General features: G+C 49.2%; 1 protein-coding gene across 1 annotated transcript in view; it reads left to right on the top strand.

Moving 5' to 3' along the window:
* The window catches only part of FAM186A (family with sequence similarity 186 member A), a 73,238-nt gene that overhangs the window by 39,598 nt on the left and 21,490 nt on the right, over positions 1-12,150 (top strand). Inside the window, 16 exon segments of the mRNA XM_031650459.1 lie at positions 3,437-6,445; positions 6,483-6,543; positions 6,771-6,935; positions 7,143-7,189; positions 7,192-7,271; positions 7,344-7,523; positions 7,562-7,669; positions 7,850-7,905; positions 7,907-8,004; positions 8,124-8,274; positions 8,276-8,339; positions 8,371-8,400; positions 8,437-8,469; positions 8,807-9,071; positions 9,138-9,764; positions 9,870-10,854. Of these exon segments, the coding sequence (XP_031506319.1) occupies positions 3,437-6,445; positions 6,483-6,543; positions 6,771-6,935; positions 7,143-7,189; positions 7,192-7,271; positions 7,344-7,523; positions 7,562-7,669; positions 7,850-7,905; positions 7,907-8,004; positions 8,124-8,274; positions 8,276-8,339; positions 8,371-8,400; positions 8,437-8,469; positions 8,807-9,071; positions 9,138-9,764; positions 9,870-10,854 (5,959 nt within the window).

The following is a 12,150-nucleotide window of genomic DNA, read 5'->3' as shown; positions in this document are numbered from 1 at the left end:
GCAGTGGCGCGATCTCGGCTCACTGCAAGCTCCGCCTCCCGGGTTCACGCCATTCTCCTGCCTCAGCCTCCTGAGTAGCTGGGACTACAGGCGCCCACCACCGCGCCCGGCTAATTTTTTGTATTTTTAGTAGAGACGGGGTTTCACTGTGGTCTCAATCTCCTGACCTTGTGATCCGCCCGCCTCGGCCTCCCAAAGTGCTGGGATTACAGGCGTGAGCCACCGCGCCCGGCCATGTTTAACTTTTAAAGAAACTCATAACTATTTACCAAAGTGACTGTACCATTTTACACTCTTATCAGCAATGTATGCAGGTTCCAATTTCTCCATTTCCTCAACAACACTTGTTATTGTCTGTCTTTTTTTTTTTTTTTTTTTGATGGAGTTTCACTCTTGTTGCCCAGGCTGGAGTGCAATGGCGCAATCTCAGCTCACTGCAACCTCCGCCTCCTGGGTTCAAGTGATTCTCCTGCCTCAGCCTCCTGAGTAGCTGGGATTACAAGCATGTGCCACCGTGCCCTGCTAATTTTGTATGTTTAGTGGAGATGGGGTTTCTCCATGTTGGTCAGGCTGGTCTCAAACTCCTGACCTCAGGTGATCCACCCACCTCTGCCTCCCAAAGGGCTGAGATTACAGGTACCCGGCCTCTGTCTGTCTGTTTTTTTATTATGGCCATCCTAGTACATGTGAAGTGGTATCTCACTGTGGTTTTAGTTTGCATTTTCCTAATGGCAAATGATGCTGAGCGTGTTTCACAGACTTATTAAGACATTTCCATATATTTTTTGGTGAAATATCTATTCAAATACTTGCCCATTTTTAAAATTGAGTTTTAACATTTCTTTTTCTTTTTTTTTTTGATATGGAGTCTCACTCTGTCACCCAGGCTGGAGTGCAGTGGCATGATCTCAGCTCACTACAACCTCCACCTCCCGGCTTCAAGTGATTCTCCTGCCTCAGCCTCCCGAGAGCTGGGATTACAGGCGCATGCCACCACACCTGGCTGATTTTTGTATTTTTAGAAGAGATGGAGTTTCACCATCTTGGCCAGGCTGGTCTTGAACTCCTGACCTTGTGATCCACCCTCCTCGGCCTCCCAAAGTGCTGGGATTACAGGCATGAGCCACCGTGCCTGGTGGAGTTTTAACGTTTCTTTGCAGCTTCTGGATATAGGGTTTGTTTTTTTTTCTTTTTGACAGGGTCTTGCTCTGTTGCCCAAGCTGGGGTGCATTGGTATAATAATAGTACACTGCCGCCTGGAGTTCCTGGGCTCAAGGGATCCTCCTGCCTCAGTCTCCTGAGTAGCTGGGACTACAGGTGTGTGCTACCACACCCAGCTAATTTTTAAAAACTTCTTGTAGAGACAGAGTCTCATCGTATTGTCCAGGCTGGTCTCAAACTCCTGAGCTCAAATGATCCTCCTGCCTCAGCCTCCCAAAGTTCTGGGATTATAGGCATGAGTCACCACGCCTGGCTGGATATAAGTCCTTTATCAGACAAGTGATTTGCAAGTATTTTCTCCCTGCCTATGACTTGTCTTTTCATTTTCTTATGGTGTTTTTGAAGCCTAAAAATGTTTAATTTTGATGAAATACAATAAGTGTATCAATTTTTTTTATGAATCATGATTTTAGTATTGTACTAAGAACTCGTATCACTCAGGGTTCAATAAGAGAACTAGTATGACATTATATATAATCCTTACATATACGTAGATTCCATTGCAATTGGGAAACATACTTTGTATGATTTTTATTTATTTATTTATTTATTTATTTATTTACTTTTGAGACAGTCTCACTCTGTCACCCAGGCTGGATGCAGTGGCGTGATCTCGGCTCACTGCAACGTCTGCCTCTTTGGTTCAAGCGATTCTCCTGCCTCAGCCGACGATGCCACTAGGCATGGGTTTTTCCAGGCTTTGCTCAAGTCAAATCATCCCCGTAGGCAGTAGAGTTGTCAGTCCTCACAGCCTGCCTCACTCTGGTAGAAGTTCCAGGCCATGGATCTGGCGGTTGAGGATGGACGCAACTCCAAGTTTGCAAACTTTCACCATTTGTTACTGAGGTTCAGTAGTTTTTTGTGAATAAATGCTTCTCAATGTGTTGTATACCTTTGGTCAATTTCAAAGTCTTAAAATTGTTGTTTTGGCAGTTTTGCCCAGTTTTATCTTTGCTTTTTGGGAAAAAAAAGATTTCAAATCTTTTCAAATGTGTGTCTCACTGTTGCCCAGGCTGAAGTGCAGTGGTGTGATCTTGGCTCACCACAACCTCTGCTTCTCAGGTTCAAGCGATTCTCCTGCCTCAGCCTCCCAAGTAGCTGGGACTACAGGCACCTGCCACCATGCCTGGCTAATTTTTGTATTTTTAGTAGAGATAGGCTTTCACCATGTTGGCCAGGCTGGTCATGAACTCCTGGCCTCAAGTGATCCACCTGCCTTGGCCTCCCAAAGTGCTTGGATTACAGGCATGAGCCATTGTGCCTGGCCAAATGTGTGTCTTTTTTATCTGTTGATTTATGACACTTTTGAAAGAACCAAGGCTAGCTTTGATTCAGAAAAAAGAGAAAAGAGAGACACGAATCTGAGAAAGAAAATGGAAAGCGCTAGAATAACCAAAGCCAGAGAAAAGTTTTGTCTTGAATTACATCTTTTATTTTATGTACGTATGTATGTATGTATGTATTTTGAGACGGAGTCTCACTCTCTCACCCAGGCTTGAGTGCAGTGGCGCAATCTTGGCTCACTGCAACCTCTGCCTCCTGGGTTCAAGCGATTCTCCTGCCTCAGCCTCTTGAGTGGCTGGGATTGCAGGCACGCACCACCACCCCGGCTAATATTTGTATTTTCAGTAGAGACAGGGTTTCGCCATGTTGGCCAGGCTCGTCTTGAACTCCTGACCTCAGGTGATCTGCCTGCCCTGGCCTCCCAAAGTGCTGGGATTACCGGTGTGAACCACCAAGCCCTGGCCTTGTCTTAGATACATTATATCTAACCCCAAACTTGTAACTAAAATTAAGTTGAGGTCACAGCTGAATTCATGTCCTAAACTCTGGAGGTAGAAGTTCTAGGTGATTGCCAGGCGCTGTGGCTTGCACCTGTAACACCAGCAACTCAGGCAGGGAGACTGAGGTGAGAGGATTGTTTGAGCCCAGGAAGTTGAGGCTGCAGTAATCATGCCACTGCACTCCAGCTTGAGAAATAAGGAGATCCCCTCTCAACAAAAAAGAAAGAAAAAGTTCTAGGTGATTGTGTGAAAAGAGTCATTCCTTTAAAAGTAATACTGTTTATTTTAGAGCTAAAGTTTTCAGATTTATCTTTATCTTATATTTAATTAGTTATAGTTAATCTAGGATAAATTCCTTAGGTTTAAACATAGATAGAACACAATGCAAAAGAAAAAAATGCAATCTCACTGTTTTATGTTTTTTTCTTCAGTATCTAGAGGTACTCTATGGAAATCTTGGAAAGAAAGAGTTATAAAACGACCTTCAACAGCCCATGCTTTAAGACCAGATCAGATGATTAGTGATCAATTTGCAACAAATACAAAGGTTTCAGAAATCCAAGGTATGCTACAGGAACTCATAGGCACCACAATGTTCAGTACATTGGAAAACAGTGCTATTAAATATATATCATCAACAATAGTAAACCTTTCTAAAGCTTTGAGTATGCTAAATGATGAATTAAAAGGTGTTAACTTCCAAAGTTCCACTGTGTGTGTACATGAGACAAGTGAAGCAGAGAAGGAGCTCTCTCTGAAGGTAATACAAGATCTCAGTAACGAAAATGAAATGCTTCAGCAGAAACTTCATGATGCAGAAGAAAAATGTGAACAACTTATTCGATCCAAAATTGTTACAGAACAAACATACGCAATATTGTCCACATCATCAACCTTGAAAGTGTTACCTGGACCTTCTCCACAGTCATCCAGGGCCATTATCAAAGTTGGTGATATTGAGGACAATATGGACAATATTTTAGACAAGGACCTTGAAAATATTGTAGATGAAGTCCAAAGAAAAGAGACAAAGGACTCTGGGATAAAATGGGAGTCCAGTATTTCATATATAGCCCAAGCTGAAAGAACTCCAGATTTAACTGAACTGCAACAGCAACCTGTTGCTTCTGAAGATATTTCTGAAGATAGCACTAAAGATAACGTATCACTGAAGGAAGGTGATGTCTATCAGGAAGATGAGATTGACGAGTATCAGTCATGGAAAAGAAAGCACACAAAAGGCGCACATGTATCTGAGACCTCTGGACCAAATCTGAGTGATAATAAAGGTGGACAGAGAGTCTCAGAGGCCAAACTTAGTCAATACTATGAGTTACAAGCACTGAAAAAGAAAAGAAAAGAAATGAAATCCTTTCCTGAAGACAAATCAAAGTCACCCACTGAAGCAAAAAGAAAACATCTCTTTTTAACTGAAACAAAGAGCCAAGGTGGCAAAAGTGGAACAAGTATGATGTTGGAGCAATTTAGGATGGTCAAACGTGAATCTCCATTTGACAAACGCCCAACTGCGGCAGAGTTTAAAGTGGAACCCACCATTGAGTCGTTGGACAAAGAGGGCGAAGGTGAAATTAGCAGCCTAGTGGAGCCACTCAATATGATCCAGTTTGATGATACCGCTGAGCCACAGAAAGGAAAAATAAAAGGAAAGAAACACCGTATCTCTTCAGGAACTACCACAAGCAAAGAAGAAACAACTGAAGAGAAGGAAGTGTTGACCAAACAAGTCAAGTCTCACCGACTTGTCAAATCACTCTCAAGAGTGGCTAACGAGACTTCAGAATCTACTAGAGTTCTAGAAAGTCCAGATGGCGAAAGTGAACAGAGTAACCTCGAAGAATTTCAGAAAGCCATAATGGCTTTCCTAAAACAGAAAATTGATAACACAGGAAAGCCTTTTGACAAAAAGACTGTTCCAAAAGAAGAGGCGTTATTAAAAAGAACAGAAGCTGAAAAATTAGGAATCATAAAGGCAAAAATGGAGGAATATTTCCAAAAAGTGGCTGAAACTGTGACTAAAATCTTGAGAAAATACAAAGAGATAAAAAAGGAAGAACGAGTTGGAGAGAAACCTATAAAACAAAAAAAGGTAGTCTCATTTATGCCAGGATTGCATTTTCAGAAGTCATCAATTAGTGCAAAGTCTGAAAGCAGCACCTTCCTCTCACATGAGAGCACAGATCCAGTAATTAACAATTTAATGCAAATGATCTTGGCTGAAATAGAAAGTGAAAGAGATATTCCAACAGTCTCAGCAGTACAGAAAGACCACAAGGAGACGGAAAAACAAAGGCGGGGGCAATATTCGCAAGAGGGTCAAGAACAAATGTCTGGCATGAGTCTCAAACAGCAGTTCCTGGAAGAAAGAAATCTCTTGAAGGAGCACTACGAGAAGATAAGTGAGAACTGGGAAGAGAAAAAGGCGCAGCTCCAGATGAAGGAGGGAAAGCAAGAACAACAGAAACAGGAACAGTGGCAGAAAGAAGAGATGTGGAAGAAAGAGCAAAAACAGACAACTCCAAAGCAGGCTGAGCGAGAAGAGAAGCAAAAGCAAAGAGGACAGGAGGAAGAAGAGCTTTCAAAGTCAAGTCTGCAGCGACTGGAAGAAGGCACCCGAAAAATGAAAGCACAAGGGTTGCTCTTGGAAAAGGAGAATGGACAGATGAGGCAGATTGAGAAGGAAGTGAAACATCTGGGGCCAAACATGAGAAGGGAGAAAGGGAAGGAAAAGCAGAAGCCTGAGAGGGGGCTAGAGGATCTCAGAAGGCAGACCAAAACAAAGGAGCAGATGCAGATGAAGGAAACACAACCTAAAGAGCTAGAAAAACTGGTCACCCAAACTCCAATGACATTATCTCCCAGGTGGAAGAGTGTATTGAAAGATGTACCGTGGTTATATGAAGGAAAAGAGTTTCATAGGAATCTGAAGACATTAGAGAATCTTCCTGATGAAAAGGAGCCCGTATCAATCGCACCTCCCCACTCCCCACAGCCCTCCTCGCCTGGAGCTCTTCCTATTTCTGGACAGCCTCTCACTAGATGCATTCATCTCACACCTCAGCAGGCCCAGGAAGTGGGGATCATGCTCACCCCTCAGCAGGCCCAGGCTCAGGGGATCATGCTCACCATTCAGCAGGCCCAGGAACTAGGGATCCCTCTCACCCTTCAGCAGGCTCAGGCCCTGGGGATCCCTCTCACCCCTCAGCAGGCCCAGGAATTGGGGATCACTGTCACCCCTCAGCAGGCCCAGGCCCTGGGGATCCCTCTCACCCCTCAGCAGGCTCAGGCCCTGGGGATCCCTCTCACCCCTCAGCAGGCCCAGGCCCTGGGGATCCCTCTCACCCCTCAGCAGGCTCAGGAATTGGGGATCCCTCTCACCCCTCAGCAGGCCCAGGCCCTGGGGATCCCTCTCACCCCTCAGTGTCTTCAGGAATTGGGGAGATCCCTTCTCACCCTCAGCAGGCCCAGCCCTGGGGATCACTCTTACCCCTCAGCAGGCTCAGGAATTGGGGATCCCTCTCCTCTCACCCCTCAGCAGGCCCATAGGAATTGGGGATCCCTCTTTTACCCCTCAGCAGGCTCCTCAGGAATTGGGGAGATCCTTCACCCCTCACCAGCAGGCCCAGGCCCTGGGATCCCTTCCCACCCCTCAGCAGCCCAGGACCAGATCCTCACCCCTCACAGCAGGCCCAGGAATTGGGGATCCCTCTCTCACCCCTCAGGCAGGCCCAGCTCAGGGATCACTTAACTCCCTCAGCAGGCCCAGGCCCTGGGGATCCCACTCACCCCTCAGCAGGCCCAGGAATTGGGGATCCTTCTCACCCCTCAGCAGGCCCAGGAATTGGGGATCCCTCTCACCCCTCAGCAGGCTCAGGAATTGGGGATCCCTTCACCTCAGCAGGCTCAGGCCCTGGGGATCCTCTCACCCCTCAGCAGGCCTGTAGGAATTGGGGATCCCTCTCACCCCTCAGTATTCCAGGCCCTGGGGATCACTCTTACCCCTCAGCAGCTCAGGAATTAAATCCTTTCCTCCCTCAGCAGGCCCAGGCTCAGGGAATCACTGTCACCCCCGCAGGCCCAGCCCTGGGGATCCTCTCACCCCTCAGCAGGCCCAGGCTCAGGGATCCCTCTCACCCCTCAGCAGGCCCAGGAATTGGGGATCCCTCTCACCCTCAGCAGGCCCAGGCTCAGGGGATCCCTCTCACCCCTCAGCAGGCTCAGTCTCAGGGGATCCCTCTCACCCCCTCAGCAGGCTTCTCAGGAATTGGGATCCTCTCACCCCTCAGCAGGCCCAGGCTCAGGATCCCTCTCACCCCTCAGCAGGCTCAGGAATTGGGGATCCCTCTCACCCCTCAGCAGGCCCAGGCTCAGGGAATCACTGTCACCCCTCAGCAGGCCCAGGCCCTGGGGATCCCTTTCACCCCTCAGCAGGCCCAGGAATTGGGGAGATCCTCCACCTCAGCAGGCCCAGGAATTGGGGATCCTCTCTACCCCCAGCAGGCCCAGGCTCAGGAATCACTGTCACCCTCAGTGCGCAGGCCCAGGCCCTGGGGATCCCTCTCACCCCTCAGCAGGCCCAGGCTCAGGGGATCCCTCTCACCCCTCAGCAGGTGCAGGCTCAGGGAATCACTGTCACCCCTCAGCAGGCCCAGGCCCCTGGGGATCCTCTCTACCCCCTCAGCAGCCCAGGCTCAGGATCACTCTCACCCCTCAGCAGGCTCAGGAATTGTAGGGGATCCCTCTCACCCTCAGCAGGCCCAGGCTCAGGGACTCTCTCACCCCTCAGCAGGCTCAGGAATTGGGGATCCCTCTCACCCCCTCAGCAGGCCCAGGCCCTGGGGATCCCTCTCACCCCTCAGCAGGCTCAGGAATTGGGGATCCCTCTCACCTCAGCAGGCCCAGGCTCAGGGGATCACTCTAACCCCTCAGCAGGCCCAGGCCCTGGGGATCCCACTCACCCCTCAGCAGGTGGCCAGGAATTGTGATCCTTTCACCAAGGGATCCCTCCTCACCCCTCAGCAGGCTCAGAATTGGGGATCCTCCCTCACCCCAGCAGGCCCAGGCCCCAGATCCCCTCCCCACCCCTCGTAGCAGGCCCAGGCCCTGGGATCACTCTTACCCCTCAGCAGGCTCAGGAATTGGGGATCCCTCCCTCACCCTCAGCAGGCTCCAGGAATTGGGGACTCTTCTCACCCCCTCAGCAGGCCCAGGAATTGGGGGATCCCTTCACCCCTCAGCAGGCTCAGGAATTAGATCCCTCTCACCCCTCAGCAGGCCCAGGCCCTGGGGATCCTCTCACTCCCTCAGCAGGCCCAGGCCCTGGGGATCACTCTTACCCCTGCCTCAGGAATTGGGGATCCCTCTCACCCCTCAGCAGGTCTTCAGGAATTGGGGATCCCTCTACCCTCAGCAGGCTCAGGAATTGGGGATCCCTCCTCACCCCTCAGCAGGCCCTGGGGATCCCTCTCACCCCCAGCAGGCCCAGGACTGGGGGATCCTCTCACCCCTCAGCAGGCTCAGGAATTGGGGATCCCTCTCACCCCTCAGCAGCCCAGGCCCTGGGGATCCTCTCACCCCCCTCAGCAGGTGGCTCAGTGTCTCAGGGGATCCCTCTCACCAGCAGGCCAGTCTCAGGGGATCCTCTCACCCTCAGCAGGCCCAGGCTCAGGGATCCCTCCACCCTCAGCAGGCTCAGGAATTGGGGATCCTTCTCACCCTCAGCAGGCTCAGAATTGTGATCCTCTCACCCCTCAGCAGGCTCAGAATCAGATCCCACTCACCAGCAGGCCCAGGCTCAGGGAATCACTGTCACCCCTCAGCAGGCTCCAGCCCTGGGGATCCCTTTCACCCCTCAGCAGGCCCAGGAATTGGGATCCCTCCCTCACCCCTCAGCAGGCTCACAGGAATTGGGGATCCCTCTCACCCCTCAGCAGGCCCAGGCTCAGGGAATCACTGTCACCCCTCAGCAGGCCCAGGCCCTGGGGATCCCTCTCACCCCTCAGCATGCCCAGGCTCAGGGGATCCCTCTCACTCCTCAGCAGGTGCAAGGCTCAGGGTATCCTCAGCAGGCTCCAGGCCCCTGGGGATCCCTCTCTCCACCCTCAGCAGGTCCAGTACTGGGGATCCCTCTCACTCCTCAGCAGATGCCGGCTCAGGGGATCCCTCTCACCCCTCAGCAGGCCCAGGCACTGGGAGTCCCCATCACCCCAGTAAATGCCTGGGTGTCAGCTGTCACTCTTACCCCTGAGCAAACCCAGGTTTTGGAGTCCCCTATCAACTTAGAACAGGCTCAAGAACAGTTATCGAAGTTAGGGGTTCCTCTCACCTTAGATAAAGCCCATACCTTGGGATCACCCCTCACCCTTAAGGAAGTCCAGTGGTCCCATAAACCATTTCAGAAACCGAAGGCTTCTCTCCCCACTGGGCAATCCATCATATCAAGATTGTCTCCAAGCCTTAGGCTGTCCCTGGCATCATCAGTTCCTACTCCTGAGAAGTCCTCTATATTGCCGATATCAAGGGTTCCCCTCAACCAAGGCCCCTTTCCCCCTGGGAAGCCCCTAGAAATGGGGATTCTTTCTGAGCCTGGGAAGCTTGGGGCACCACAGACTCTTCGTTCCTCTGGACAGACCCTGGTATACGGAGGTCAATCCACTTCTGCGCAGTTCCCGGCACCACAGGCCCCTCCCACCCCTGGGCAGCTCCCAATATTTGGGGCCCCTCCCACTCCAGGGCAGCCCTTTGAACCGGAGGCCTTTAGCTCTAGGGAGCTTTTCATAACTAGGGCCTCTCTGACTCCTCCGCCACCTCAGATGTCAAACGTCCCTCTTGCCCCCAGGCAGCGTCTTATAGCTGGAGTCCCACCCACTTCTGGACAGATTCCAAGTCTCTGGGCTTCTCTTTCTCCTGGGCAGCGCTTAGTTCCTGAAGCCTCTTCCATCCCTGGGGACCTCCTGGAATCTGGACGCTTAACCTTCTCTGAGCAGCTCCAGGAATTCCAGCCTCCTGCCACTGTTGAACAATCTCCCTATCTGCAGGCTCCTACCTCTGGGCAGCATCTGGCACCATGGACCCTTCCTGGGCTAGCTTCTTCATTATGGATCCCTCCCACCTCTAGACATCCTCCCACACTCTGGCCGTCCCCAGCCCCTGGAAAGCCCCAGAAAGGTTGGTCCCCTTCTGTTGCTAAGAAAAGATCGGCAATTATTTCTTCTCTGACATCTAAATCAGCACTGATCCATCCTCGTGCTCCAGCTTTCAAGGTAGCTCAAGTACCTTTCACCACTAAGAAGTTCCAAATGCCGGAGGTCTCTGACACTTCCGAAGAAACCCAGATACTTCGAGATCCTTTTGCTATGGAATCATTTAGAACATTTCAGTCCCATCTCACCAAATACAGGACCCCAGTATCCCAAACCCCTTACACTGGTGAAGGGGCCCTTCCCACTCTCATGAAGCCTACATCACTATCTTCTCTCACTACTCTACTCAAAACATCACAGATTTCACCTTTGGAATGGTACCAGAAATCCCGATTCCCTCCTATAGACAAGCCCTGGATACTGAGTTCAGTTTCAGGTACCAAGAAACCCAAAATAATGGTGCCCCCTTCCTCTCCTCAAGAACTTGAAGAAAAGAGGTATTTTGTTGATGTGGAGGCTCAGAAGAAGAACCTGATACTATTAAATCAGGCTATAAAAACTTGTGGACTCCCTTCACAGCTGCACACAACGGCTAGGACTCTCATAATTGAGATACTTCATACGGACACGGTTCAGTTGGGATACCTATTCCGCAAGTACATTGCCTATAGGCTGATCCAGTATGCCAGGTAGATACAATTATTATATGTCTAGTTTTCTGGTTTAGTTCTGATTGCAAATATTTTCTGTCATTGTCCCAGAAGTATATTCATATTTGTCAGACCATATGTTCTAAAAGACTGTCTTATATAAGGTCTATGAGAAGGAAGCCTGTTTAAGATAGCAGAAGGAGATATATTTTTTGGAAAATAAGAAATGACATATAACATGATCCATTTCATCCATATATATCTCCAGCAGAGAAGCCAAGTATATTTTGTGGATCATGGTTGGTCTCCAAAATATCAACTTCAAAAGTTTAGAGATGCTTTCCACTTATTCTGAATTTCTTTCATCATTTTTGGTTCACCAGAAATGTATGATTTTTAAAATGGGAAATAGCATAAAAAAGAATGAGACCAGGAATGGTGGCTCATGCCTGTAATCCCAGCACTTTGGGAGGCTGAGGCAGGTGGATCATTTGAGGTCAGAAGTTCGAGACCAGCCTGGCCAACATGGTGAAATCCTATCTCTGCAAAAAAAATACAAAAATTAGACAGGCATGGTTGCGTGCACCTGTAATCCCAGAATTACTTGGGAGGCTGGGGCAGGAGAATCACTTGAACCCGGGAGGTGGAGGTTGCAATGAGCTGATCGTGCCACTGCACTCCAGCCTGGGTGAGAGAGTCAGATTCTGCCTCAAAATAAAATAATAATAATAATAAAAAGAGATCCTGCCATTTGCAACAACATGGATGGAACTAGAGGTCATTATGTTAAGTGAAATAAGCCGGGCACAGAAAGACAAACTTCACATGTTCTCACCTATTTGTGGGAGCTAAAAATTAAAACAATTGAACTAATGGACACAAAGAGTAGAAGGATGGGACAGGTGCAGTGACTCACATCTGTAATCTCAGCATTTTGGAAGGCTGAGGGGGGAGGATCACTTGAGCCCAGGAGTTTGAGACCAGCTTGGACAACAAATTGAGACCCTGTCTCTACAAAAAAATACAAAAAATTAGCTGGGCATGATGGTGCATGCCTGTAGTCCCAGCTACTCAGGAAGCTCAGCTTGGAGGATCACTCAAGCCTCAGGAGGTTGAGACTGCAGTAAACCAAGATCGCGCCACTGCACTCCAGCCTGGGTGACAGAGTGAGACCCAGTCTCAAGAAAAAAAAAAGAGAAAGATGGTTACCAGAGGCTAGAAAGGGTAGTGGGGGTGGGGGGAAAGTAGAGATGGTTAACGGATACAAAAAAATAGAATGAATAAGATCTAGCAATTGAAAGCACAACGGGGTGACTATAGTCAATAATAATGTAA

The sequence above is a fragment of the Papio anubis genome, chromosome 9 (genome assembly GCF_008728515.1).
Source record: "Papio anubis isolate 15944 chromosome 9, Panubis1.0, whole genome shotgun sequence".
In the NCBI taxonomy this organism is placed as follows: Eukaryota; Metazoa; Chordata; class Mammalia; order Primates; family Cercopithecidae; genus Papio; species Papio anubis.
This window is presented reverse-complemented; position numbering and strand designations above follow the sequence as displayed.